The sequence below is a fragment of the Neopsephotus bourkii genome, unplaced genomic scaffold (assembly GCF_033783945.1).
Source record: "Neopsephotus bourkii isolate Nb327-2 ecotype Australia unplaced genomic scaffold, CSIRO-AGI_Nbou_v1 NB_52, whole genome shotgun sequence".
Lineage (NCBI taxonomy): Eukaryota > Metazoa > Chordata > Aves > Psittaciformes > Psittacidae > Neopsephotus > Neopsephotus bourkii.
The window spans coordinates 235,309-259,694 of record NW_026900569.1 but is presented as its reverse complement, the minus strand read 5'-3'; the positions used below and the strand labels follow the sequence as shown (position 1 = coordinate 259,694).

Here is a 24,386-nt window from a genome sequence, read left to right as displayed (position 1 = left end):
TTTTGCTTAAAACACTGCGTTTATTTCGTTATTCTTAATCCATCTGTCAAGGAGACACTCTGCAATGATTTCACTTTTAAAGAACGAGCCACTCTAGTGTATGATCCCATGAAAACCACTGGGCTGAGCCTTTCATTTTCCCATTATATTCACATCCATTAGAGAGACTTCAGAAAATATGTGCAGTGGAGACTCGCAGTGCACTGTGTGTGGGGAAATTGGATATGACACTTGTATTTCTCCTGGATGAATGTGCTTTAAGTACACTTTAAAAAATGCTTTTCCTTACATCATTCCCCCCCCCCCCCCAAGACTTCCCTAATAGTTGGCCCAATGCCTGAAGTTAAAAAATGGTTCTTATCATAAACTGTAAAGAAGTGGGTCAGAATGTGTTTTACAAGCACATGGCTGCAGAAGAGGTGCAGCGCTTGCCCACAATCTGTGACCTGAAAACCTTGCACTTGGAGAGGTTTTAATAGCCAACAACCTAGCCTGGGAACTACTAAAAACAGACACATCCCTAGATATCCATCTGAAATAACAGGCAGCTGCAATACATACGCAGCAGTATTTGCATACAAACAATTTTGGCTTGCAGAAGAGATTTAACAGTCACCTTCCTGGGAAACGCTGGGATTGCCACTGATTGTTTCTGAGTGGAGAATTCAGAGCATAATCTCAGTGAGTCTCATTAGACTGGGAGCAATTGTTTTTCAATGCTGAGGGTAAGAGAACGAACAAAGATCTGGCCTTGAACAAACACAACAGGAAATTAGGCTGAGCATTCTCTGCTTTGTGCGTGGAATACTACAAACAATTGTCTACAGCTAGTATTCCTTATAGAAGATTGTCTGTATACAGCCGATTAATCACACCGAAGCAAAAAGACAATGAAACAAAATAAACAGTGCAATTATTCCACCTTCCTCTCTTTGAACCCTATACCTTCTCATCTCAGGCTTTAGCATTCAGCAGAGTCATCTACCTTCTGGCACTACTATTAGTCATAAGGATATTTTGAAAGCAAAGTGGAAAAATGAGGTAGGGAGAAATTGAGAGTGACAGCCATGAAGTATGTCTCATTAGTTTGCGTTTCAGGAAGCAAAGTTATTTATTTTGGATCAGATTCAACACACAATCATTCAAGTGTGACCCCCCTGTCCTCGGTGTTCACTGCAGGGAACCTAAGATGAATGCAAGGAGTTACATTATCAGTTTTCATGTGTTTAGCTTAGTTAAACTACATTGGGGACAGAAGATTGTTAGAGTTGTTATAACATGGTAAGTACAGTATAAATTGCTTTGCAGTTATCATCAGTTTTGATAATGTTAATGGGAGGCTTCTTGTGCCTGCTGGGAAGCAGAGAGTATTAGTCCAAGTTATTAGTATGTTAGTTACACAATCTCATTAACCACTACACCACATCAACATTCAAAACTGATGGTTCATAGAGGTGGGCTTTCTAATATGCAGTGCGTAGTATTTTTCTTCTCAAACCACACACCTCACACAGAGATCCAGTATTTGAACAGGCTGGAAATACATGGAAGAACCATGCTTTATGCTTCAGGCAGAATAAACCTTTACCATTTCAGGCAATAAATCTTTGACACAGGTTTATTATGCCCAGATCCATAAAGCAGTTTTGATGCAAGAAATGCAACTTCTTTTGGCCATCCGATTCCCAGCACAACCAAGCAGGGCAGCGTGCGATACTTTGCATGGCTGACCAAGCTGAATGCCTGTGCATGTGCTAAGGAAGTGCAAGTTTGTTTCTTGCTGTTTCATTGATTCATTGAATAACTATTAGTAATTTGCTCAATCAATAAGAGTGATTAGCTTGATCATGAATTCATTCATTCACGTTTGTAAGGTGCTATAAGATTCCTAGAAGGATGCCCACTAGAAGAGAGCACCGTGGTCACTGTTGCTATTCATTCAGATGTTCTTACCTAACGTGATTAATAATAAGATTTGTAGGTGGTATAAAAAAATCATCCACTCCTTCAAAGGGCGTGCGGATAACATGCTGCTCCTCCCCTGCGCTTGCCTCTGGTATCACCTACAACAAACACACACAAGGTTGAGTACAGGAAAAGCAGCGAGTAAGGTAGAAAGGTAAATACAGATTCCATAGTCACACATGACATTGAGTGGCTTTTCCCAGGGATGTTGTAGACTCAAACTGATTAATGACTTCAAAATACTGCTTGGTGTAGCTGTCTTGAAGAAGGTGTGCTAATAAATAGTATTTGAGGCTTGGCATTTGTAAGGTAAGCACACAATGTGACTTTTGTAAGATGTTTGTACCTCGAGGAAGAGCAGTCGTGCAGGAGCTGAAATAGTATGACAACACCAAGACTGTAATTTATTCCTCACTGTCTAAAATAAACATTTATTTCATGGTCAAATTTATTAATCTCACTTATATGCGTAGATATAATTTACCAGCTTGAAGGATCAAACACCAACTCACAGCAGATAACTATCACTTTGAAGGAGAACTCTTCACCACGTATTGTACCATATATAATTCAGGAAGAGGCACTGAAAGGCCCTTTGGCTGCCTCTCTCCATGCTGCCCAGCACCCACCTCCATGGCCCTGGGAACTCAGCTCTTCCACCGCCCCAGAAAAAGAGAGCTGGAAGTTCTCAATAGTTAAAATGTCAAATACTCAAATTGTTTCCCTGGTTCAGGATGACATTAGCCCATTCATTAGAAACTTCTGCTTCTCTAATGTGCAACAGGGGTTGCTTTCAATTTATAGCTACATAATTCATCAGGGAAGTGTTAAATCCCTACAAGGTTTAGTTCAGACAGCTGTTCTGGTCGTGCCATTTAGATTTCTTCCAATTAGACTGCTCAAGAAAGATATCATCTCTTGCACAGGGCTTTCACAAGGCCAGACATTTGCTTCCCACAAGTCAGTAATGGCTAAACAACAGCATCCCATTAGTCGGCTGCATGGGCTGTTTGATAAATTCCTGACTTCCAAAGAACGAGTGGGAATTTAGATCAACCTCGGCAGAAGAATCTTTGTTAAAAGAAGATATTTTATTGCATGTCTGCATCTAACCACTGCAGGTTAAGAATGAACTTTGCCATATGAGTCACTGCCCACCATTTGGGAAAGAAGGTTGGAAAAGAGGAGAGACCTGCTGCTGCTGCTGATGTTAATCTCGCTGCCTACATAAGCAACTGCACTTCATAAACATAACAGAAAGGACTATCTTAGAGCTGGAGCCTTATAACAAGTTTCCAACTGTGCAGGTGGCCTGTTCTTCTTAATAATCACATGCTTGTGCCATGTCTCCTTTAATTACAGAAACCTCTCACAGCTGGATGGAAGAAATTAAGTCAGAGAGGGTAAAGAGAGCCAATTTTATCTCCTTATACCCTGTACAGGAAACTGCTCATCCCCAGGTGAGCCAAGCTGGAGCACTGCCTCAGAAAAACTTCATTTATTTGTCCCTGTTCTGTTTTTGGTGTCTTTCTCTGAAAATGCCCATATTTTGTTGCCAGTCTATTCTTTGCTGGGAAGAGCCTGCAGGCTGCAGCCATTATCACAGATGAAGCATGTGGCTGGTGGGGATGGTTTGTCCCACCTTCACGGGGCAGCATCCCCACGAAGAACATGGACTCCAGATTTATAGGTTTTTAGGTCAGAAAGCACTGCCAACCTTCTGTGCTGCTGGGGAATGTTTGAATGCAGACTTACAAGCAGATGCTTCTGGTAGAAGGAGTATCCACATGACACCTATGTTCCCAGGAATCAAGTGCCAGAAAGTAGCTGCTAGAGCAGGGTATGTCTAGCTGGATCACATCAGCTCTGGTGTCAACTCTGTCATATGACATATAGCAGCAGCAAAATGCCCAGTTAGATGCCTACACTTCGTGTTTCTGTGCCATCAACAGAAGAATGAACCCTCCAGGGCAATCCAGAAATAGAAGTTCGTTCAGTTGTCCAAACCTATGTGCATTACTGTGCCCCAATATCACTGTGTGTCTCATGGTGTTGAGCCTGGAGGAGCTCCTGGGCCCCCGATGGCATCCTCCTTGGGCTTTGGAGCATGGCAGGCTTACACTGCTTGCAGTCAGCTGCCAGCCCTTGCTGTACAACTTTATAGCACTTGGCTCTGTCATCGGCCTTAAAACAAAACAGACCTTGGCAACAAAGCGGTCCTGCTGCCAGCCTACGGCACAGCCATTGCTGAAAAACAAATTAAACAGCAGGAAAAATATGGGAGGATGGACGGAGGAGGGATGAATAAAACACACTGGATATGCAAATGAAAGAACAGCTTTATATCCAGGCCATTAAATGCTGTTAATTACCTGCAACCAACCAGGCACCAGCTTGCTACCAATGATGCCAAGGCAGGGAAGGGCAAAGGCTCAGGTGCATAAGGACTTACCTGCAGCGTTGGTGAGGACTTCCGCGTGTCACCCCAGCTAAGCACCCACACTTGGTCGTGGGACTTGTCATAATGTAATTTGGTTGGTAATGGATCAACATCCAAGGACTTAAAAAAAGAGGGACAGGTATTTACACAGTGACCCAAATGCACATCACAGATGTTATACCGGTTTGCTGCCCACATTCCCATGCAACCACCGTTACACCCATTGTGCGGCTTCATCTTCAGATCAATTGAGAGATCAGCAGCAGAACCAGCAGTAGAAAAATCTGGCTGCTCAGTGCCGTTTCCTAGCTAGACATCATTCCATCTTATGCTCTTACTTATAGCCAGTAGATCAGGGACCAATTTCTGCCTGAGTTATACCCACACCAGTTCATTCTTCCCACCCTGCTTATAACTGAGGTCAGGCAGCGGCTCGATGAGCGTGAGCCAGAAATTCATCCTAGTGCTATATTCCCACACTAGCTGCAAGCCTGGCTGCAGATGCACCCCTGGGACTATGATATCCAACCCATAAAGGAGTTTCTTTCCTGCCAGCAAGTTTTACAGAACAGAAATGGCACAGTGTGACCCCATGGGTGAAAGCAACACAGGCCCAAGCGGTGCCAGCAGCTCCATGGGCAAAGATCAACTTTTCTTGTCCCATACCTTTTGCCACCAGTGAATAAAGACTTCCCCTTGTAAGTACCTGTATGGCCTTCTGAGTCTGGATATCAATTATCATTACTCTGTTGAGCTTAGGCTGCGTCGCATAAATGTACTTGTCTCTGACATTGACCGCTGAAGCCCAGAGGCAGGACTGAGTGCCTTCACCTTCCACTTTAGGACAGATCTCTTCCTAAGGGGGGGAAAAGAAGAGGAGAAAAGGTTTAATTTCTACAAGTTCAGGGTCTGGAGCAGCAAGAGGCTTAGCCTAGAAAACCATAAGAAAAAAATCCCTGGGGATTCCATTAGGATGATATTTACCCCCTTCTTTTCCCTTAAAAACAGGAAATAATTAGTTTATCACATACCACACTGCAGCCTGGCTCTACCCAGTAACACTAAATAGCTGGACCTCCTGCAAACTCACCCTGAATCTAAATAACCGCAGTGTCTATATGGATCTATCTTAGAAGTACAGCGTGGCTCAGAGACTTGCAACGCTGTCAGGATTTATTAGCAATAGAAATATCACTCTGTGCTTTGAAAAACCAGTGATTTACATTAACCGAATCACAGCTTCATATTTTTCATCAAGCCATTTTCAGGTCAGGGGAGCGTGCTCCGAGATGCTGGTGCTCAGGGAAACAGTGGCAAAACAAGCAGAGCTCTGTCGTCTATTGCTCCACCACAGAAACTTCCCCTGTTCAAAATGAACTAAATCTTGTTGCTTTGCACCAAATCCTGTTCACAGCTGCCTGATGCCATTATTTTGACTCTGATCCTCACTGAGTCCTGTACAAAACTGGTATTAGCTTTAGAAGGAGCTCACTGGTACCCTGAGTTGGAAGAGTCACACATAATCTCACCAACAAACCTCTGCATGTTGGCTACTCTTTGTTGCTATCCCTTCTGTTGAGCTGCTTTATGGGAAAGACCATTTGTGTGGGAGTGGGCTGTGGTGTAGGAACAAGGGTAAACCGAAATGAACACATATATACTTCAGTGAGCAAAGGTGCTGGGTTTAAAGCCTGTCAATACAACTGCTGGGTCACTTTGAATAATGGCACAGTCTCCCTAAAGGGAGCCAGTTAGAGCAGCGCAGCTTGTTCAGGGAAAGGGGAGGTACAAGATACAACAGTGCCAACACCACGTCTGTATCAGAGTGGTGGTTATGGATGAAGATTTCACCCCTAGGCAGCACAGCTCTGTTGGTTTAGGTACCTTGGTGGAGACTGGCTGAAGATACAAGACTCAACAGCTTGGCTGCATTTTCCTTTCCTACGCTACTGCAAGTGAAAAGATGCTACAAAAGCCCAGCCCTGAGCTTCCAGCAGCCACACACAGAGCCAAACACCCACCAGCCTCCAAACTGCCCTCCTCATCCTCAGCTCTGCACTGGGGCTTAGGCTCTCACAACACTCCATCCACCCAGTGCAAGGGGAGCAGGGAAATGGCACCACTTTCTGCTACAGTGCTCAGCTGCTCTATCTGCTTTTGTGCCCTCTAACAGCCAATGAAGAAACCTCCTGAAGCTGCAGGCTGGTGTCAGTGTCTATGAGACAAACAGTCAAGACACTAAAAGGGAAAAAGGAGGGGAGAGAAAAGGCCAGTCCTCCCTATATCAAGGGAAAGGGCCCTACGATACCGGTAGGAAACCCTTAGAGGTCTCTCTGAAAGTCAGCCAAGTAATGATGTTAAAAATCCCTTTCATGCCCACCGCTGTGCTGGCATTATTTCCTTAAGTGCCCTCTCTCCTTTGTTCTTTTCAAGCTGTTTCTCCAGAACCACCTCTTTGATACTTACAGCTCTTGGGAAAAAAGAAACACAAGATTCCTGTCTCTGTGTAGCAACAGCTCAAGTGTGGCTCCATGATGCTAACCCAGTCCTGGGGTGAGCAGCAGTCTGGATTCCTGCTAAGGTATATGAAAATCCAGTGGGAAACCCCCCAACAGTATGAATCACAACTTTATGGGTATCTAAAAAGTGCTGAATGCAGACTCAGAAGAAGATCCTGACCCATGGCACCAGAGCCCGACCCAGCCTTTGGGGCTCATGACAGTGATTGTCCCCTTTCATCCCTCACAAAACTAATAGCAAGGCCGAGTCCTTTTCTTCAGGAAGTAGCCACATTCTCAGCTTCTCCTTTTAAAAAGCCCCACTAAATAAAGGAGTGACTGAAAAAGCATTTCCGGATGTATTTCTGCCCCTGTGTTTTATGAGAACTCATAGATCCATGAGCATACATATGGTGTATATTACCACACAGGAGTACATAACAGAGGTCACTGAGAACACTGCCCTCACAGCACCCCAGGCACATGTTATCCCCCTTGTCATGTTGAGCTCCACTGTGGATGAGGCTGTGCTTGACATTCCCTGACCCCTGAACACGTTCTCCTTGTGATTTCCTGCAGCAGGGGTGAGTGAACCCGGCGCTGGCAGGAAATGCTGGACAGCAAACAAGGATGGCACAGGTCTGCGGTTCGGCGGCGGTAGATGCAGAGGACCAGCACGACACAAACATCTTCTGTGCATCCTGACCCACCTCCTGCTGCGGTTTAATCTGGGAAACTACTTCTAAAGAGCAGAAAGTGGCCAACTCCTTTGCCTATCTGTAAAAGGGGCCAGTGAGTGATGTGTGCATCTTGCTGCTGCTGACTTCTGTACTTTCTCTAACAGCCCAGTTAACACTTTTGGGCATGGTTACACAAACAGGCCAAGTGAAATCTCTGCCTACATTTTGACATGGTAACTAGGCAAGTTCTCTGCAGTGTGTCAGTAATCCCCCATGTCAGTCTTATAACTTAACGTGGTTCCCTTAATTTTCAAGAGGAGGAGATGATACACCTCAGGGATGCCACACGAAGCCCACCAAGCTCTAACATCCCTGTGTCCTCTAGCAACAACAACCTTTGAAGAGATTAAGAGCTGTCAGCTGTAGGGGCTGGGTTTAGGACTTACATAACTTGTGAAAATCCTCTCTTCGGGCCTGATGTGTCTCCGGATTTCACATTCGTTTGGCTGAAGGACTGTGATCCCATCATCAGAAAAGATATAGAACATATTCCCAACACTCAGGCCTTGAAGGGGGATAAAGGAAAAGAAGCAGGAATGGTTTTGGTATGTATCCATAGCTGTTAGGACTTTTCTAAGAACCCTCCCTCCTCCCCCAGCAAGCAGAATCTGCCTCACATCAAGGTTGGCTGGTTGGATGCAGTCGGTGCATTCACAAAATCAAATCTCATGTCACAACAAGGGCTTCAAGAAGTGAAGAGGTACAGACACATTCAAAAATGCCTTGCCTTGGTGGCGGTGCTTGTACACAAATAACTATGTCCAGGTCTTGTGCGTATATACCAAAGCCAGATTGGATAACAAGAAGCCCCTGCATTGCATCAGTCACTCCCTCAGGTTATGTATGGTTTTTCTATGATTTCACTAAAAACAACTTGCTAATAATTTGAGAACTGAAGGAGAAGTTTCAGCTAAAACTAACCTGAAGGTTATCCTGTTACAGGTAACTTGACTGTGATGTAAAATGGAAGTGCTCCGTATCCAGAAAGATCGGTATTTCCCTGTTTTCTGACACTACCTGCATGAACTAACTATAGCCACCAAAACAAACACATTTTTGAAATCTTACAAACTGTAATTCACAAATGTGGAGTAGTTCAGCATCGCAACAGCACTCATTTATCCAACTGGGGCATTCCAGGAGATTTGGAAAACTGGCTGCCTGTCATTGCTTTGCTGTTAGGAGGTTGTATTTTGTCATTTCTGCCATGCAGAAATGCCTTAAAACACTGGTAATTTGGTTGTTCTCCAGCTACATGCAATTGCAGCAATGAGCACGTTAAGAAATGGTCAGGATCTTTCCAAACAGTCTAGTTAGAGAGATCCAGGAGTCATTTCATCTTTTTCATCACCACTAAGTGTTTGCCATGACCACTGTCACCCCTGTAACACTGATAGTGTACTTATCTGCTAATGAAACAGTGACGCGATAATTTGTAATTTCTAATTAATTGCATTTTACTCATGGAGAAATAAGGTCCTGGTTCTACAGGTCTGAACAGCATTCAGCCTTACAATTCCCGTGGCTGCTCCAGTGATGGCAGCTCCAGACACTGCTCACATCTACAGTTTCCCACACCTCTTAAGTGTTTGCAGGACTGGGGTCTCAATCATCACCAAACCTCCACTATAACAACATGTATAATTTGGACAAATGCATTTTTGGGGAAATTTTATCAATTCCATAGTATTTAGAAAGGCCAGAAGTTTTATTCGGTGCTAAAACCCCCTCTTTTTGTTCCAAATAAGGGGCTTCAGAGCACAATGCCTCAGTATGTGGTGTTTGCACTACTAACAATGTTCAAGCTGAGTCTCCCTAAACCATACCACAGAAATACCCCAGTTAGGGCATCAGGCGGGTACAGGAGCCACGATCCTTAAATGTGATGCCACAGTGAGGGATCATGCATGTAGGAAAAGAGGTACTGATCTTCCATCAAAACTAAGTTATCTTTATGGACTAAGGGCTCACTTTCCCCAAGTATGTTGTTAAAACATTTCATTTGGGCACTTTGGACCAAAACCTGCGCTCACAGCATGCACACAACTCCCACCTCCTTCAGTGGGACTTGAGTGAACACATCAGAGGGCAGAGTTTGACCCTGGCTGGAATGAGTGCACATATTGCCATGAGTAAAGGATTTTAATCAGGCAGGCAACAAATTATGACTGTTGTGAAGATGCTCATTATCATTTTCATGCACGATAGTAGCGTGATTTCACCTGATGAGCCTGTAACAATGAGGGGGTGTTTCAGAACTAAGGCTATAACTAGTCACAGAAATACTTTGATAATAATTGTACCCCTTTTCGTTTAGAGTTAGTGACTTGGCAAGTCCCACACTTTGTTTTACAGTCAAATGAGTGCAAGTTTTAATATTGACTGGCTTAAAATATAATCCAAATAGCATCCAGGTACTCTCGTTTAAAAAGAGTTTACCAAATGCTTTTTTTAGAGAGTAATCCTCACACTGATTTTTGGACAAAGCAGTTTTCTCATCAGCCAAACTACGTGTTTTATTGTGACTTACGAACTATTCGCCGAGTCTTGACTGGGGTACATCTCTAAATGATCTCATGGACATCAATAAAACAGATTCTGCTCTTGATTTTGCTGCTGCAGCTCCTGGGTCTGGGGAATTATTTCAGTACAGAGGTGGGTAATGGGGAACTTTGCAGAGCCGTGTTATTTATAGTGGTGAGGCAGGTACCAGATTGGAAACTGGGGGAGTGATGAGAAACGTTTTTCTTTCCCTTTTTAATTGAAGACATTTCAGGCTGGATGACACAACTAGCTCCAAAACTAAAGGCTTTATAAAAGGCAGCATACCTCATCTGTGTAACAAAAACCATCACGTAACAAAACCCCCATTAAAAACAGGGACGGTTTCCTAACCATAACAATTCTTATTCGAGCCATTCTAGATGAAGTTGATTCTAACATCTTTTTTTCAAGCACTTCAGGAGGACTCCTGATGACAACCAGAGTTGAATACAATCTCCAACTGAGTGTACTTTTGTATTTCCCTACTTGGAGATCAAAGGCCAAATTTGTCACTGTGGAGTAATCTCCTCTGACCTCATACTTGAATAATTTGCCTCAATTTAACCTGAATGCTTAAAAGCATTTTAGAGCTTAAATTTGGTTACAAAAAGGCTTTCGGCTTTTACACGTACATTCCTACACCGACGATTGCCTGCTGGCTCAGTATGCTCCCTTTACCCAGGTATAAAGTAAGCAACACTTGCTGCAGACATGAACACTGACATGAAATAAATCTCTGCCTTACATTTGGGCTACTTGCAGCTTTCTCTGTGCAAAATTCAAGTCTTGTTTGTACATTGAGTAAATACTGCAAGTGCTTCCACGTCCACATTTAATTGGCTGCTCATGCTATGGGCATTCATGTTTTGAGGTCTAACCTGTTCGTGGTCTGTGAAGGCTTTTGAGGACAGACTGACAGACTGAATTTTGTTAATTACTTGTGTTAATTTACTTGTTACTTTGACTTCCAGCAACAGTTTGCCTTACACGATATTCTGCCTAGGTATTTCCCCAGTAGCTTTAGTTACTACAGACCTTGTGGGCACTAGGGTGTGATCATTTTAAAGGAGCTCAAATCTACCAATCCATCTGTTAATACTGCTCACATGTTTTTATTTTAATGGAATTAAAAGAATACATTAAAATGTAAAGCCAAAAATAGCATTCCTCTCTTCCAGCATTTTCTGTGCCAAGATTTCACATGTTAAAGGGCGTTAGATGGATTCTTTATCTAGAATGAATATACCGATCAACTACTATAGAACAACACAGGGGAATAAACCTGCTCTAAAGATACTGAATTGCTTAGGAACATCAATAGTAAATCTGCTTTTACTGCTCATGTTTTCCCTGTACATTGCTCATACTTGAATTTGCAATGTTGATACGCAGCAAGTTCATACTGTTTAGCAGAATTATAGTTAAGAATTTCTGCAACCAACTTCTTAGCTGGTTCTTTAAATATTGCTACTACATCTGGTAGGGTTATCCAACTACTTTATAAAGGAGCATAAGGGATGCAGTATATAAACAGCCATGTAGCATCCTGCAGATGAGGCTGGACTGATTAGATGCACTAGAGATTTCACTTCCAAGCGGAAGGGAAATAGCAATTCTTAGTGCCCATAATGCCATTTACAGGAACATCAGCAGTAAAGAGATACTCCTCAGTGCCATGCACCAGCCACTTGTAGATGGCATATTTGAGAATAAGTGCTGGAGAGCTATCTTAGGCTGCTGCGCCACATCTCATGACCTCCAGCCTGCTGCACCTACTGCAGGAATGTGTCTGCAGCAGGCAGTGGGACAGCAGGTATGCATGGGGTGTTTGCATACCTGGCCGAGGTTGCACCAGTCACTAAGGGCGGGCATTTCTCTTCTGCCCCTACAATCCTTTGGGCCAAGCCACAGCAATCCAGAAAGCTCCAAGCCAAGGGCATGAAGCCCAGCTGTCATTTTGGGTACCTGGAGGCACTATGCATGAAAGGGTCTTTGCACCTTCCAAAGGCGCAGTGAGTGGGGAGCCCTTCTTGGAGGAACACCAGGAGGGAGAGGTGTTTGCAGGAGGCAAGGGGACATGGTCAAGAGCAGTTTGTAAGTGCACAGGGGGTCCCCACAAAGCTGGAAGGACACCAAGCTCCCAACTTCCTCCTATGCAACAGGCAGATGCAAGAACTGGCTTATGCTTGAACCTCAACCCAAGAACCTTCCTCTGGTGAGGAACACACAGCCCCAAGGAGCCAGAGGCTGCGCTCCCTATCAAAGCACTTACAGAGGTGCCTGAGAGCTCCTTGGGCCTCTGCACAATGCATCTTACTGTGTGTTTTGGACATTATGACAGCACAAGTGTGCACAAAATCAAACCCATTTTCATTTCAAGTGCCTCCATAGTATCTTTGAGTCAGTTAGCTGGTTAGGATGGTGTTTTCTTTTCTGATTTGGCTCCAAGACACACAGATGTTGACCTTGTGCAGGGCACACTGTAAATCTGATCAAACTAGAGATCTTAACTGCCAATTAAAACAAGGAGAAGTGGGGCAACCCTTACTCTGCATCGATTTAAAGGCTACAAGGAAGCAAAACCTGTTGTGGGTTTTTTTTTGTATCTGCCTAACAGTCAAGAACACAATTTTTGTTGCTTAGTAAACATCAATACACGCTACTGAGGAGGAAGAGCTTGAATTGCTTGCTTAAAATGCAGTCTATTGGATTTATGTCCTGCTTGCTCAATTATGGTAATTTGGGAGCACTTCTGACACTCGTGCAATTGTTAATGCAGCTTGAGAATCTTCAGGCTACTCACACGTGTGGCACTTTATATAAAATTTCCAGTTTTACATATTTTATGGTCATCTATTATTTCTTAGTGGGAAAGTATCAGAAGGTACGATTTGTATTACGAGAGCGATATCTCTTCTCTGAATAGTTTAGCTTTTAAATGTGTGGTCTGTACTTAATCTGGTAACTGTGAAAGCTGATAGAGTTAGCAGCAAGTCAGTGGAAAATGGCCCATCATGGAATTATTAAAGCAGACAAGCACATTATCACTACGACAAAAGAACTTTACTGCAGTACCTTCCTCTCGCCACAGTATGTTTGCAACTGCAGCATCAGAAAATTGGGGAAGCCAGAAAATAATCAGGAACAGAAAAAAACAAAACAAAACAATGTCAAAATTGTCATTGTAGCAAGAAACTGAATTAACACTCATGTTCACAGGAACTGTTTCATTTGCGAACCCTTTGTAACATTGATTCAAATAACACCAGGAAAGAGAGCTCTAAATACGCTTGCTCCTTCCAGAGATAACTATGAACCTTTGACATAGGCAAAATCCTACCTCAAATGAAGCCAACTTTAGCCTGTACATAGATCTTACTAAAGAGAAGCTGTTACCTTCAAATGTAATGTACCTGTATGGTACAAGCTCCAGCTTTCTGTATAGGTTCAATCAGGAAACATCACATCTTTCAGAAGCCTGAGACTGGCAGTTAAGGCAGCTACACAGTGTGCTACATTCTTTGTGGAATTTCATGCAACTACATTCTGTTTAGGATTCAAATACTCTTTGAAAGCACATCTGCATTTGAATTTCTGTTTTAGATAGATCCAATTATTTCTTACCATACTGCAATTTCCCTTGCTCAAGTATTCAAGGGAAAACGAGCAATATTAACAAGAGTACATAAATCTATTTAATGAGGAATAGAATATATTTTCCAAAGACTCGCCATGAGAGCACATATTTATGGCTAACTTCGTTTTCAATTCTTGCTCTACATTAACAGCCAGAAAAGTAGCAAAAATCCCATTTGCACCTAACCTTTTAGTATCCCCATAAACCCAAGCAATCTCCCAAGTAGTTAAGAGAGCAGAATTAGGAAGAATCAGGCCACTGGGAGCTTTTCCACTGGGGCAACTAATCACTTCCTCCATTAATTGTGTTGCGGGGACAGTGCAGTCAAGATAACATTGCCGCACTCCTACGGGACACATGCAGCTCAGAGCGGCTGGGGGAATATTTGTCTTGGAAGTGGAAGATAATTTCACACTGAGGGAAGCCTGTTGTGCTGGTTAGTGACGTAAATGCAGGGAAAATCAATAATTCAATCAGAACATTTTCCAAGCATCAAAATATTCGAGAACTTCACCTTGTAATTGGCTTTAACAGAAATCTTGTGTAGAAATCAAAGATGTTCATTTTCTGAAACCACATATAATTTCGCATGATACTAGTTTGGGATTCTCTGATATCTAAAACTAGTGCACATCTGGTACTTTATTAAAGATGTTACCTGTACCATATCCATACATTTTTGGCACATAAAAGGCACCACAAACCTGGGTGAGGGGATTTTACCTTCCCTGTGGATTCCTTCCCAAACCAGTATACAATCATCTCATCAAAGCACAGACAAACCTGTCACTACCTCACGAGTAAGAGTCCAACATACTGCATGCAGTGGACTGAAGCATTACACTGCATGTATACCATTACATTTAAAGACTCTTTAAAGAAATAAATCCATGGAAAGTGAAGCTTACGGGTCTTTCTTGCCGAATCTTCTATGAAAAGTGATGATATGTCCTCGTCCACTCCCACCTCGTTTTTAGCAATGCAGGTATAGGCACCAGTGTCTTCATATCGCACGCTACTGATATGAAGTTCACTCCCGTTTGCTGTAAGAAAGACACCCATAAACTGTGCTTCTCGCTGCTGCTAATTGCTTTTCCTGCTCTTAATTGCCTTCCATTGCCTGGCAACAACAGGGTGGCTTCACCACATGTTTCCCTGTACATAACTAGAGGTATTTTGGGGATTCTCATCACAGTTGATGTTTTGCTTCTTTCCATTAGCACATACAAGCTCTGTGCCAGGAACAAACAAAGAAGAATCCCAAGTGCAAACGATAAATTGCATTTCATTTATTTCTTCTTGTTAAAAAAGAAAAAAAAATGCTTTGGCTTTAGTGGAGAAAAATTAAATTGAGTTTTGTAAACTGCTTTTCATCAGATCACCAAAAACTTGGGTCTGGGAGGGGTTTTCTCCACTCCTATCATTTTGCTTTCTGGAGTGGGACCATTGCCTAAGACCTTACTTTAAGACATTGCACCCAGCCCTGCAGGGAGATCTGTGTTGCCAATGCTGGTTGAGGGCTGCAACGCACCACAGCCAGACTGGGGGGGACGTGGGAAGGCTTTCAGTATGCTTACACAGAGTAAGTATTTTTGCCTTCTGCTGTATTTGTGGCAGCCTCATTTGAACAAGGATCTATAGGAGTCCAGAGCCCAATTCCCTCTGCAGAGGTGGCTGTGAGGAGCCAAGTGAACCACAGCCCAATTCTCAGCTGACTTGCTTCCAATGCACATAAACCTGAATTAAGAATTTAATGCATTCCCCCTCTGCTTTGCACAGCTCTGCACAAGAGGCGAGGCAGTGGAGAACCAAGCACGTGTCTGTTTAACAGAACACTGTTACCACTCCTATCAATCAATACTCTTTCCCGAGAAATACACGGGAGAAAAAGATAAAAAGGAAGAACAGGGGGTTTGTAACACAATTTCCAACAACTGTGGCTTAGGGAGAGTGCAGGAACTTCTGGTTTAAAGTGCAAACTAATCCCCTTTAATCCCTGTCTACAATACTTTAATTAATCAGAATTCCTTTCTTACCTAGAAGCATTAGTTGTTTGGATAGTTTTGGCATGATATCAATGCCGTTCTTTAGCCAGGTAATTCGGGGATTAGGGATGCCTTCGGCGTGACATCTGAGGCTCGCCGACACGCCAGGCTCCTGCGCCTGCGTTTCCGGGTACACGCGGATCACTGGTGGCACTGTGGGAAACAAGGAATTGGACAATTTCAACTCACCTTCCAGTGCTGTTCCTTGTCAGTGGCTTGAGAGAGGAAAAGGTCTGATCCAAGCACCGGGAGACAAGCAACATTCTGGTACAGAAGCGATTCGTCTATAGCTCAACTTTGGGGGAGAATATAGGAAATAATAAACTAATAAATCAATGCCAGGGAGCAACCCTGATATCCAGTTCTGTATTTAGACTGTTCATGCTTTGTCTTCCTTTCTTTCACTAAGGGACTAATCAAAATCAAGTGAAGTTGGATCAAAACCTAAGGCGAGTACTCATGTATTTAACAATTAAAGTATAAACTTCCAGCATTCACTGAATCTAGTAAAGAAGAAACTGGACTTCTTGGCTATAAGAAGTAGCACATTATTCACCATTTTAATCAAATATCCATCAGGAAATAGCCTGTATATTCACTACCTGTTATTCTGAACAAATAAACTACTTCCCTTTTTCCTGAGAGGCTTTCAAAGCATGACTCATCTTGTTTCAGGAAGGCCCTCTGAACTATTTAATATACTCGGCTGGCGGAACTACTAATTATATTACAATTTGAGACAAGTTCATTGATTTTCAATCATGTTGCCTTCATTGCTCAAATCAACAAGGCTTTACATCGTCCATTGACTCTTTCTTCACAATTCACTCACCTACTTTGAGGAGAAATTGCAATATCAGTAAAAAATATGAGTGGAATCCTTCCTTTCACCTCGAGGGATTTAATAAAAGGAAACATGAGGATGTGCTGTACTTGGCTGATGGTATTTCAAGGGTGGCCATGGACGGCTCTGTTTCATAACCAAGCGGTCAACTTTATATTAAGAGATTGTGGGACTTGGATGTAACTGTTGAAAGATGTACAGCTGTGTAAAACCATGGTTGGAGTCAAATGTGGATGTGATATGTGGGAGCCTGACTTCTTCCTCAAGGAAAATCAATAACCTCTGCTGGCACTAATGGAGAATTAAGGAAAAATTGTGGGTTTTCTTTAAGATCACCTGAATGAGTTAATAACAAACTTCAACTGGAAATCACTGGCTCAAGGTACCTAACACAGTGCCATCTTTTTATACAGTCCATCATCGGGCTCCAGGCCTGGCAAAATTAAATTGTCTTAACAGTTGCTTCAGAATAAAACGAAATCTGTGTTTGCAGCTTGCTATGTGTCTATAGACCCATATGGACATGGTTTAAATAATTACATTCACTAGCATACACTTTCCATCTCTTTTTTTATGGGCCTTACCAGAGAGAGATGTATTTTACTTCTGTGTTACCTACCAGCTGCCAAGTACTAACCAGAGCTGAGTCGTCAGCTTGGAAGGAAATCAGCCACGACAGAAAGCCCTCAAGTCTACTTGGGTTTGCTCGAGTGTAATCTGAAAGGAAATGCCTCTGGGCAAAAAATGGGGATTTTTAGCAAAGGAATGGCTTTAAACTTCACCTCTGCACTAGATGTGTGGGTTTACTTCCTTGTCTCATATTTCCTTCACTGGAGAAGAAGAGAAAATGTGTTATAAGACGCAGAGCAGTGAGTAAACCCACCCAAGATCTTTTTAATCAGAGGGTTACCAAAAATACAAGCTTGCTTTATTAAACTGAGATTTCAAATTCCAAATAAGAGCATTTCTGGCTTTTCATCTTCTCCTCCTCCCATTACTGTCAGGGTTGTGGCTCCTCCTGACTTCAGGAGGTGCCCGATCAAGTGGAAGGTGAGCAAAGGAAGCGATGTGCTGCTGGGAATGGCTGGCAGCTGTCAGAGCCACCCCTGGGGTTATTGAAGAGACAGTGCCCAAGCAATTCAGGGCAATAACGCTGTGAGTCAGGAGCTTCTCATTCCATCTGCACCTCGGAAAATTAATTGGAATCTCTCCGAGTCAGTGTCTCCAGGCGAGACAGGATAAAGATAGTAATTTCTGGCCACTTTGACAGGGTTTTATGAAGGTCCTGCACTCAGGGCTTGTCTCGCCTATGATTTGCGTGCTACTAGTAACGTTTTTAGAACAAAATGATTTAGGAATTGAGGTGCACTGAAAGGCTATGTGATTTATTCAGACTCATGGATGAGAGGCAGTTTGTCTCCTGCAAATGCATAGGAAAAAAACATCACCCAAGGAGGCCAGACGCCCAAATCCTGAAGTCAACTGACAGCACTTAATGTCCCCAGGGACTTCCCCTATTCTCCAGATGGCACAACCTGCCTTTTCCAGTCCCCAAGCAATCCTGGCCCTCTCTGTCTGCAGGTTTGCCTGCCCTAGCCTCCTGCAGACAGACTTGGGTGCCCAAGCTTGCAGCTACCTACATGAAAGGCGGCTTGGAACAAAGCCCATGAGGTCCTGTGCCCTGTGCAGAGCTCTGCTCCTGCCAGGATAGAACGGTTTGGGTTGGGAGGAACCTTAATGCTCATCTAGATACAGCTGCCTGCCTGTGCCTGCCCAGCACAAGGCAAGAAGCAGATCCCCAGCCAGTTTCACACCCTTCTCTAATATACCCCAAATGGCCAAAGGCACCAAAGCAATTTCCTCACCAACCAGCTCTTGAAGGAGATAAGACCCATCTCAGACACCACCTATTTCATAGAATCATAGAATAGTTCGGGTCGGAAAGGACCTTAAGACCACCAAGTTCCAAACCCCCTGCCATGGGCAGGGACACCTCACTCTAAACCATCTCACCCAAGGCTCTGTCCAACCTGGCCTTGAACACTGCCAGGCATGGAGCATTCACAACCTCCCTGGGCAACCCATTCCAGTGCCTCACCACCCTCACAGGAAAGAATTTCCTCCTTATATCCAATCTAAACTTCCCCTGTTTGAGTTTTAACCCATTACCCCTTGTCCTGTCACTACAGTCCCTAATGAAGAGTTCCTCCCCAGCATCCCTATAGGCCCCCTAATACTCTCAAAGCCAGTGTGGGTTGATAACTTTCTTGTAAGTTTGCTCTAGGCTTTCCTAAAGGTTTTTTTGCCTCACACCACCTTAGCCTGCATGTAAGAAATCCTCATCTTTTACCTGCAGAGCTGAAAATACAATAGACTTCTAGCACATAAGGCAGCTCAGGGGTCCTAGGCACTGCATCAATGTTCTGCATGAAAATCAGGTTAACTTGAAATTACAGCAAGGTGTTTTTCCCAGTGATTAATGAGGGAAGTGTTTGTTTTCACCTGCAAAAGTATGTGTTGCATCCCCATGCCTGCTCTTACCATTTTCCTGCTCCTTCCATTTTTAAACATTTTATTTCTTCTCCCTTGTCTGACATAATTCATTGCACAGGCAAATTATTGCGTGGAACTGCCTTGTGATAACAGCAAACTGCAGAATGCATTTTTATTGTCCTTGAAACAAATTAATACATTCCAAGTAAGCACATTTTGCTTTAAACTTGCAAAAATTTCAGCTCCAGACTTTGGAATATATGGATTATCCTTTGCTATTTCCCTTGGTGAATATATATCACTGCTAAGCATTACTGCGCCTGAAGCCAAGGGCAGTATAAAAATGCTATTATCTTAAGGAAAGTGGGAAAAAAAGAGGCATTCAAACAAGTATGAGATTGGGTAGATTGCCTACTACTGCATACTGAGTAGTACCTTGTGAGCAGACCAACTCATTACAATAAAACAGCTCAGGTGATAAAGCACATGATGAGCACAGATGGCAATATCAAGGCCCAAAGACGTACATTGCTGCTCTAGGACCTATATACTCCAGGGCCTAGTCATAATTAATAGATTAATCATTTACTTGAGATGTTTAAATCTTTCCATTTATGATTCGAAAGGACTTTGCAGCGTTATATGTTTTCTCTTGAAAAGGCACATTAACAAAACATCCTTGTTTAAAACATCTCTCTGCTGCTGCAAAATGTGTCCTACTGGACCCTTACAATTGTGCTGAGGATCCAATGGCTTTTTAAACCCCTTTTCAAAGAAAACAATATTCTGATTTATGCTGCTGTTTTCCAGAGTGCAAGGACAAAGGGAAATGATGCCCCACACTCAGCAGCCTCCTGATTTGCAAACTATCAATTTTCATAGTTGATTACAATTTTATGAGATTCTTTATCCTCAGCAACTCTTTTTCCTCTTGAAAGTGATAAATTGCTTTTCCTCCCTACACTTAGTGTATGCTGAACACATTTCCCAAGCAATACAGCAATATCCATACGTAGGAGAGAACATAATCTTCCCACTGTTCTTGGCTTCTCCTGATCAAAGATACCAGCATGAAAGATGTATTTCTCATTCCTAAACTTTGTGCTGCCTTTCAGGGCATTCTTTTCTTTCAAAGACATTGAGGTCCAGCTGTGCAAATACACTGACCTGAATCTTACCACTGCTGTGACTCTTAAGATAGATGAGATCATCCCAAACCTACCACAACAAATGTCCCATGCAGGCTGCATTTCGCACGTGTGCTTTATGCTCCTTCCCCAGATGTGAGCCAGTGGTCTGGGACATTCATCTGGTGGTCCTCACCTTTTCTGCCTAACAGGATTCTCATCTTTGCCTGAGCATCTGGATCTGCCTGTGTTACTTGTGATATCCTGAACCAGCTGCTACAAAGGGAAGAACTGCCATGGTTGTGTAGCACATGCACAGCAGCAAGCATCCATAAGGACACTGTTCCCCTGCAGAGCATAAGGATATGCCTGTCTTCCCACCGGATTTACTGTGATGAAGCGAATCTCATAGAATCATGGAATGGTTTGGGTTGGAAGGGACCTTAAAACTCATACAGTTGCAACCCCACAATGCACCTGAAGGTACACAACACTGTCCTGCAATCGGACCTGTTGTCCCAGCATCAGCTATTGGAGGAAGCCACAACAGAGGCAGAAAAGGAGAGAATACAAGGGTATGGGCAGCCAGCCACATCAAGGAATGCAGAACACGGCTTTGCAATGTCTAATGGCTCACACGGGAATATCAATGCTGTAGGACAAAGATTTCTAGATCCTGCAGAGTCTTCTAGCATTGCCTAGAGTTGACAGCAGAATGCATGGCATTTTGTTGCAGTATTTATTGACTACATAGCAACATTAAAAAGCCAACATGGAAAATGAGGATTTTTTTTTGTTGTTCTATTAGTAAGAAAACCACATGCAGCTGCAGCGTGTAACTTCTGTTTAAAAACAAAATAGGATCTTTCAACAAGTTAAATCTAAGTGGCAGGCATAAAGATGAAAGGAAGCAAACCCTCCCCACACTCCATCTAGTTTTCCTCTCATTCTCACTTTAGTTTCAAAGCCTTTGGGCCTTATATTCTCAGTGATGATAAAGTCTATATTGTTGTCTGCCAACCAAACTCCATTCAGAGCTCATAACATATCACATAATATACACAGGATTAACTTGTTAGCTTGCTTTTCTCTCAACTGCCATTCATCAAACAAAGAGCGCTCTGAGGAAGGAAACCCATTTTCCCAGCCGTAGCACGCACAATCTAGTTATCCACGTTGCTGAGAATTTACACTTTACCGTCTCCAAAAGATGACAAGTTATTCTGTAGAAACATTAAGTCAGTTTTCATTCAAATCAACCGGATGCTTCGTGCTCTCTCCAGGTACACGCTGTGAGCGGGGAGCATTTACACACGTCCAGAAGAACTGAGCTGCAGCCAAACCTAAACCCCACGTCCACCATAGCACTTCTTACAGTGCATAAATATCCTTTTGCTGTTTCTCTTCATGTCAGCTTTTCTCTATTAAGCTGTGTGTAGCTATCTACTCTTCCCAGCTGAAAGCTCTCCTTTGTAGATGCCTGTGTACATCTAGAGAAAGAACTAAATACTAAATTTCCTTTATAATATATCCTCCTGGATAAAGTCACTGGATTTCCCTGCAAACTAAATATTTTCAAAGCAGAGTACATAAAAATCTACCCATGGTGAGCAACAGGTTACCCCGTCTCCTATTCTGCAGATACTGCTGGTCATATTAGCACATATAAACACAGGTTTAAAGCTGGACATGATTTTGCTACTGGAAAGGTGTATATTGCACTGGCTGGTCCCTCAATGAAATGCTGGTTGAAGCTAATGTAATATTAAACTAAATCCAATGGTCTGAGTTTGAGGCCAGAAGAAAGATAGGGAATGCCTGAATATAAGTTCTACCAAGTACAAATGTGGTCCAGGGAATGGAGGTGAACCAGAAAGCTGGAATATGGCCTGTGTGATTCTCTCACCTGTAAAAGGGTCTGTGCTCATTTTGCAACCCTGTGGAATATATCTTTAGCCAACGTACACAGCTCTTAGTGAACCAAGCAGACCTACAACCAGGTAATAATCTGATACAGAGCTGAGAATTAGCTCATTTTGGAAACTCTGCACTGTATTTATTTCAATATCCTGGGCTGGAAGAAATTACTAAAGCAACACTTCTGCTGACAGAAGTAGTAATTAGCCTAAGAGATGCTTTGAAATGCTGCTTTTAACTCTATGACTCTATTGACAGCTTGGATAACTGTTAGGACTGAAGCCCAGGTAATTACACACATTCCTCCCTTGGTACCTATCCTGTTGATTGCCAGTGTGGTTTCAGGAGTGAGCAGAGCCCCAGCTAGGTTCATGCTCGTGCACACACAACTGTGTGGCTTTTCGCGTCTCTGTGTGCATGAGGTTAACGCGCAACTTCGCTTACAGGAACATTTCATGGATTGTCATATATGCCATTTACTAACCATTCACCTGAAGGATGTGGGTCTGATACAGCTCTTCATAGCCGTAGGCATGACAGGTGTAGTTGCCCATGTGAATAGTTGTTACCTTGGTGATGTAGAGGGAATCGTCTTCTCCAAAGTCCTGTATGGAAAGAAAGACAGGAAAGGTGCCTCTTTATTTAGGAAAAACATCATAATCACCATGTGAAGGGACACGACACACAAAACTTCTTCAGTGGTTTTGATAGCACCATGGCTTGGGAACACAGCTTGAGTTTTGAATAGGAAGTTATGAAGTTCATAAATCAACATACAGGGAGAAAATGAACGGCAATTTAAGAGTAAGGCAAAACAACCCATCTGAGAACATGAACTTCTGTGCTGGCTGCTAACAAGGTGCTCTTTGCACATAAAAAAGGTGGCAATCTCCAGCTGTTTAATTTATGGAGGAACTTAGTATCTACCCTTTGGATGCCTAAAATGCTAACTTCTGGGTGGGTTGAAGTTTCCTTTATCTATGCCTGTTCTTAGAAAATGCGCTGTAACCTTGAGATGTGATGAGAAAGAACTGAAACTGTCACGTATCTCAGACAATATCCTAGGCAGGAGACGAGGAAGCAGACAAAGAGCATTTTCTCAGACAAACCTGGTTTGATCTGCAACTCCTTGACAAGTATCTTCCTTTATCCCCTTCATCTTCCTAGATCTGCTCTTGCATTACTACAATTTTTGGTTATAGATGGGAAGAATACGAGTTATTAAAGCAGTTTTAGCACTTGAATATGTTGTACAAGTGCCCTGCTTTGGAATGCATTTCAGATTATAGTTAACAGAACCACAGCACTGATGGGTGTATTAAGTGGCTTCTCTCGTTACTTCGTTACCGTTCAGCCTTCTGCAGCTCCAGAATGTTTGTACTCCCATGTGAAACCAGAAGGATTCATTTCAAAAGCAGTTCATGTGCTTAAAGAATGGGTTTTCTTTAATTAGCTCCCTCTGTGAAGCATTTTAAACTAACCTTTGCAGTATTTCACTGCAGAAGTACGGGAAAATCCAACTTGGAATCAGGGCGGCATGAACCCAGTGCAACAGCGTGAGTGTTGAAGAGTAGTTCTGCTTGTGAAAAAGCAAGGACTTTATTATCCCATTTCCAATGTGCTGGATTTTATACATGTTACAAGGCAGACTCAGAGGCAGCACTGAGAAATACAGAGTTTACAGACAGGACAACAACCCTTCCCAAAGCGCACACCTTAACCTGAGAGGACATAAGACATCGCCACCTTGGTGGTGCTATCTGCTACCTGGAAGCACGTGCTGCCCCAGTGTATGAACATGTATGAGCAATTATCTATGTACAATATATGAAAGGATGAATTAATGTATGAACAATTATGAAGAATAAATGCACAGATGATCCTGGAATTCAAAATCCATAATCAAAAGTATCTGAGATATTACTGTCACTTGGGTGTCAGGCAGATTTAGCATCTACACTATGGGATAAACTGGTTATGCTACCCAATATATTATTACAAGTGTCTACTCAAAAATTCCCATTTCAAGCATTTGCCTGTTTGCTGGTCTGCTACATCTTTCCTGATGGAAAGTAAAGATGCACGAGTAACTGCAAACAGAAAACACATCAACCCTGGTCAAGTGATATTTGCATG

At 42.9% G+C, this 24,386-nt stretch overlaps 1 protein-coding gene across 4 annotated transcripts in view; it reads right to left on the bottom strand.

The window, feature by feature from the left end:
- Nucleotides 1–24,386, bottom strand: part of LOC133209343 (follistatin-related protein 4-like) — a 203,484-nt gene that overhangs the window by 4,389 nt on the left and 174,709 nt on the right. For 3 of the 4 annotated variants that reach the window (XM_061347953.1, XM_061347945.1, XM_061347973.1), the window contains 8 exons: nt 22,735–22,855; nt 15,861–16,022; nt 14,733–14,867; nt 13,263–13,289; nt 8,030–8,148; nt 5,112–5,261; nt 4,418–4,525; nt 1,954–2,063 (listed from right to left, as the gene is read on the bottom strand). In XM_061347953.1, coding sequence (XP_061203937.1) covers nt 1,954–2,063; nt 4,418–4,525; nt 5,112–5,261; nt 8,030–8,148; nt 13,263–13,289; nt 14,733–14,867; nt 15,861–16,022; nt 22,735–22,855 — 932 coding nt within the window. The remainder of the gene's footprint in view (nt 1–1,953; nt 2,064–4,417; nt 4,526–5,111; nt 5,262–8,029; nt 8,149–13,262; nt 13,290–14,732; nt 14,868–15,860; nt 16,023–22,734; nt 22,856–24,386) is intronic. The other variant, XM_061347964.1, reaches the window with a different exon arrangement.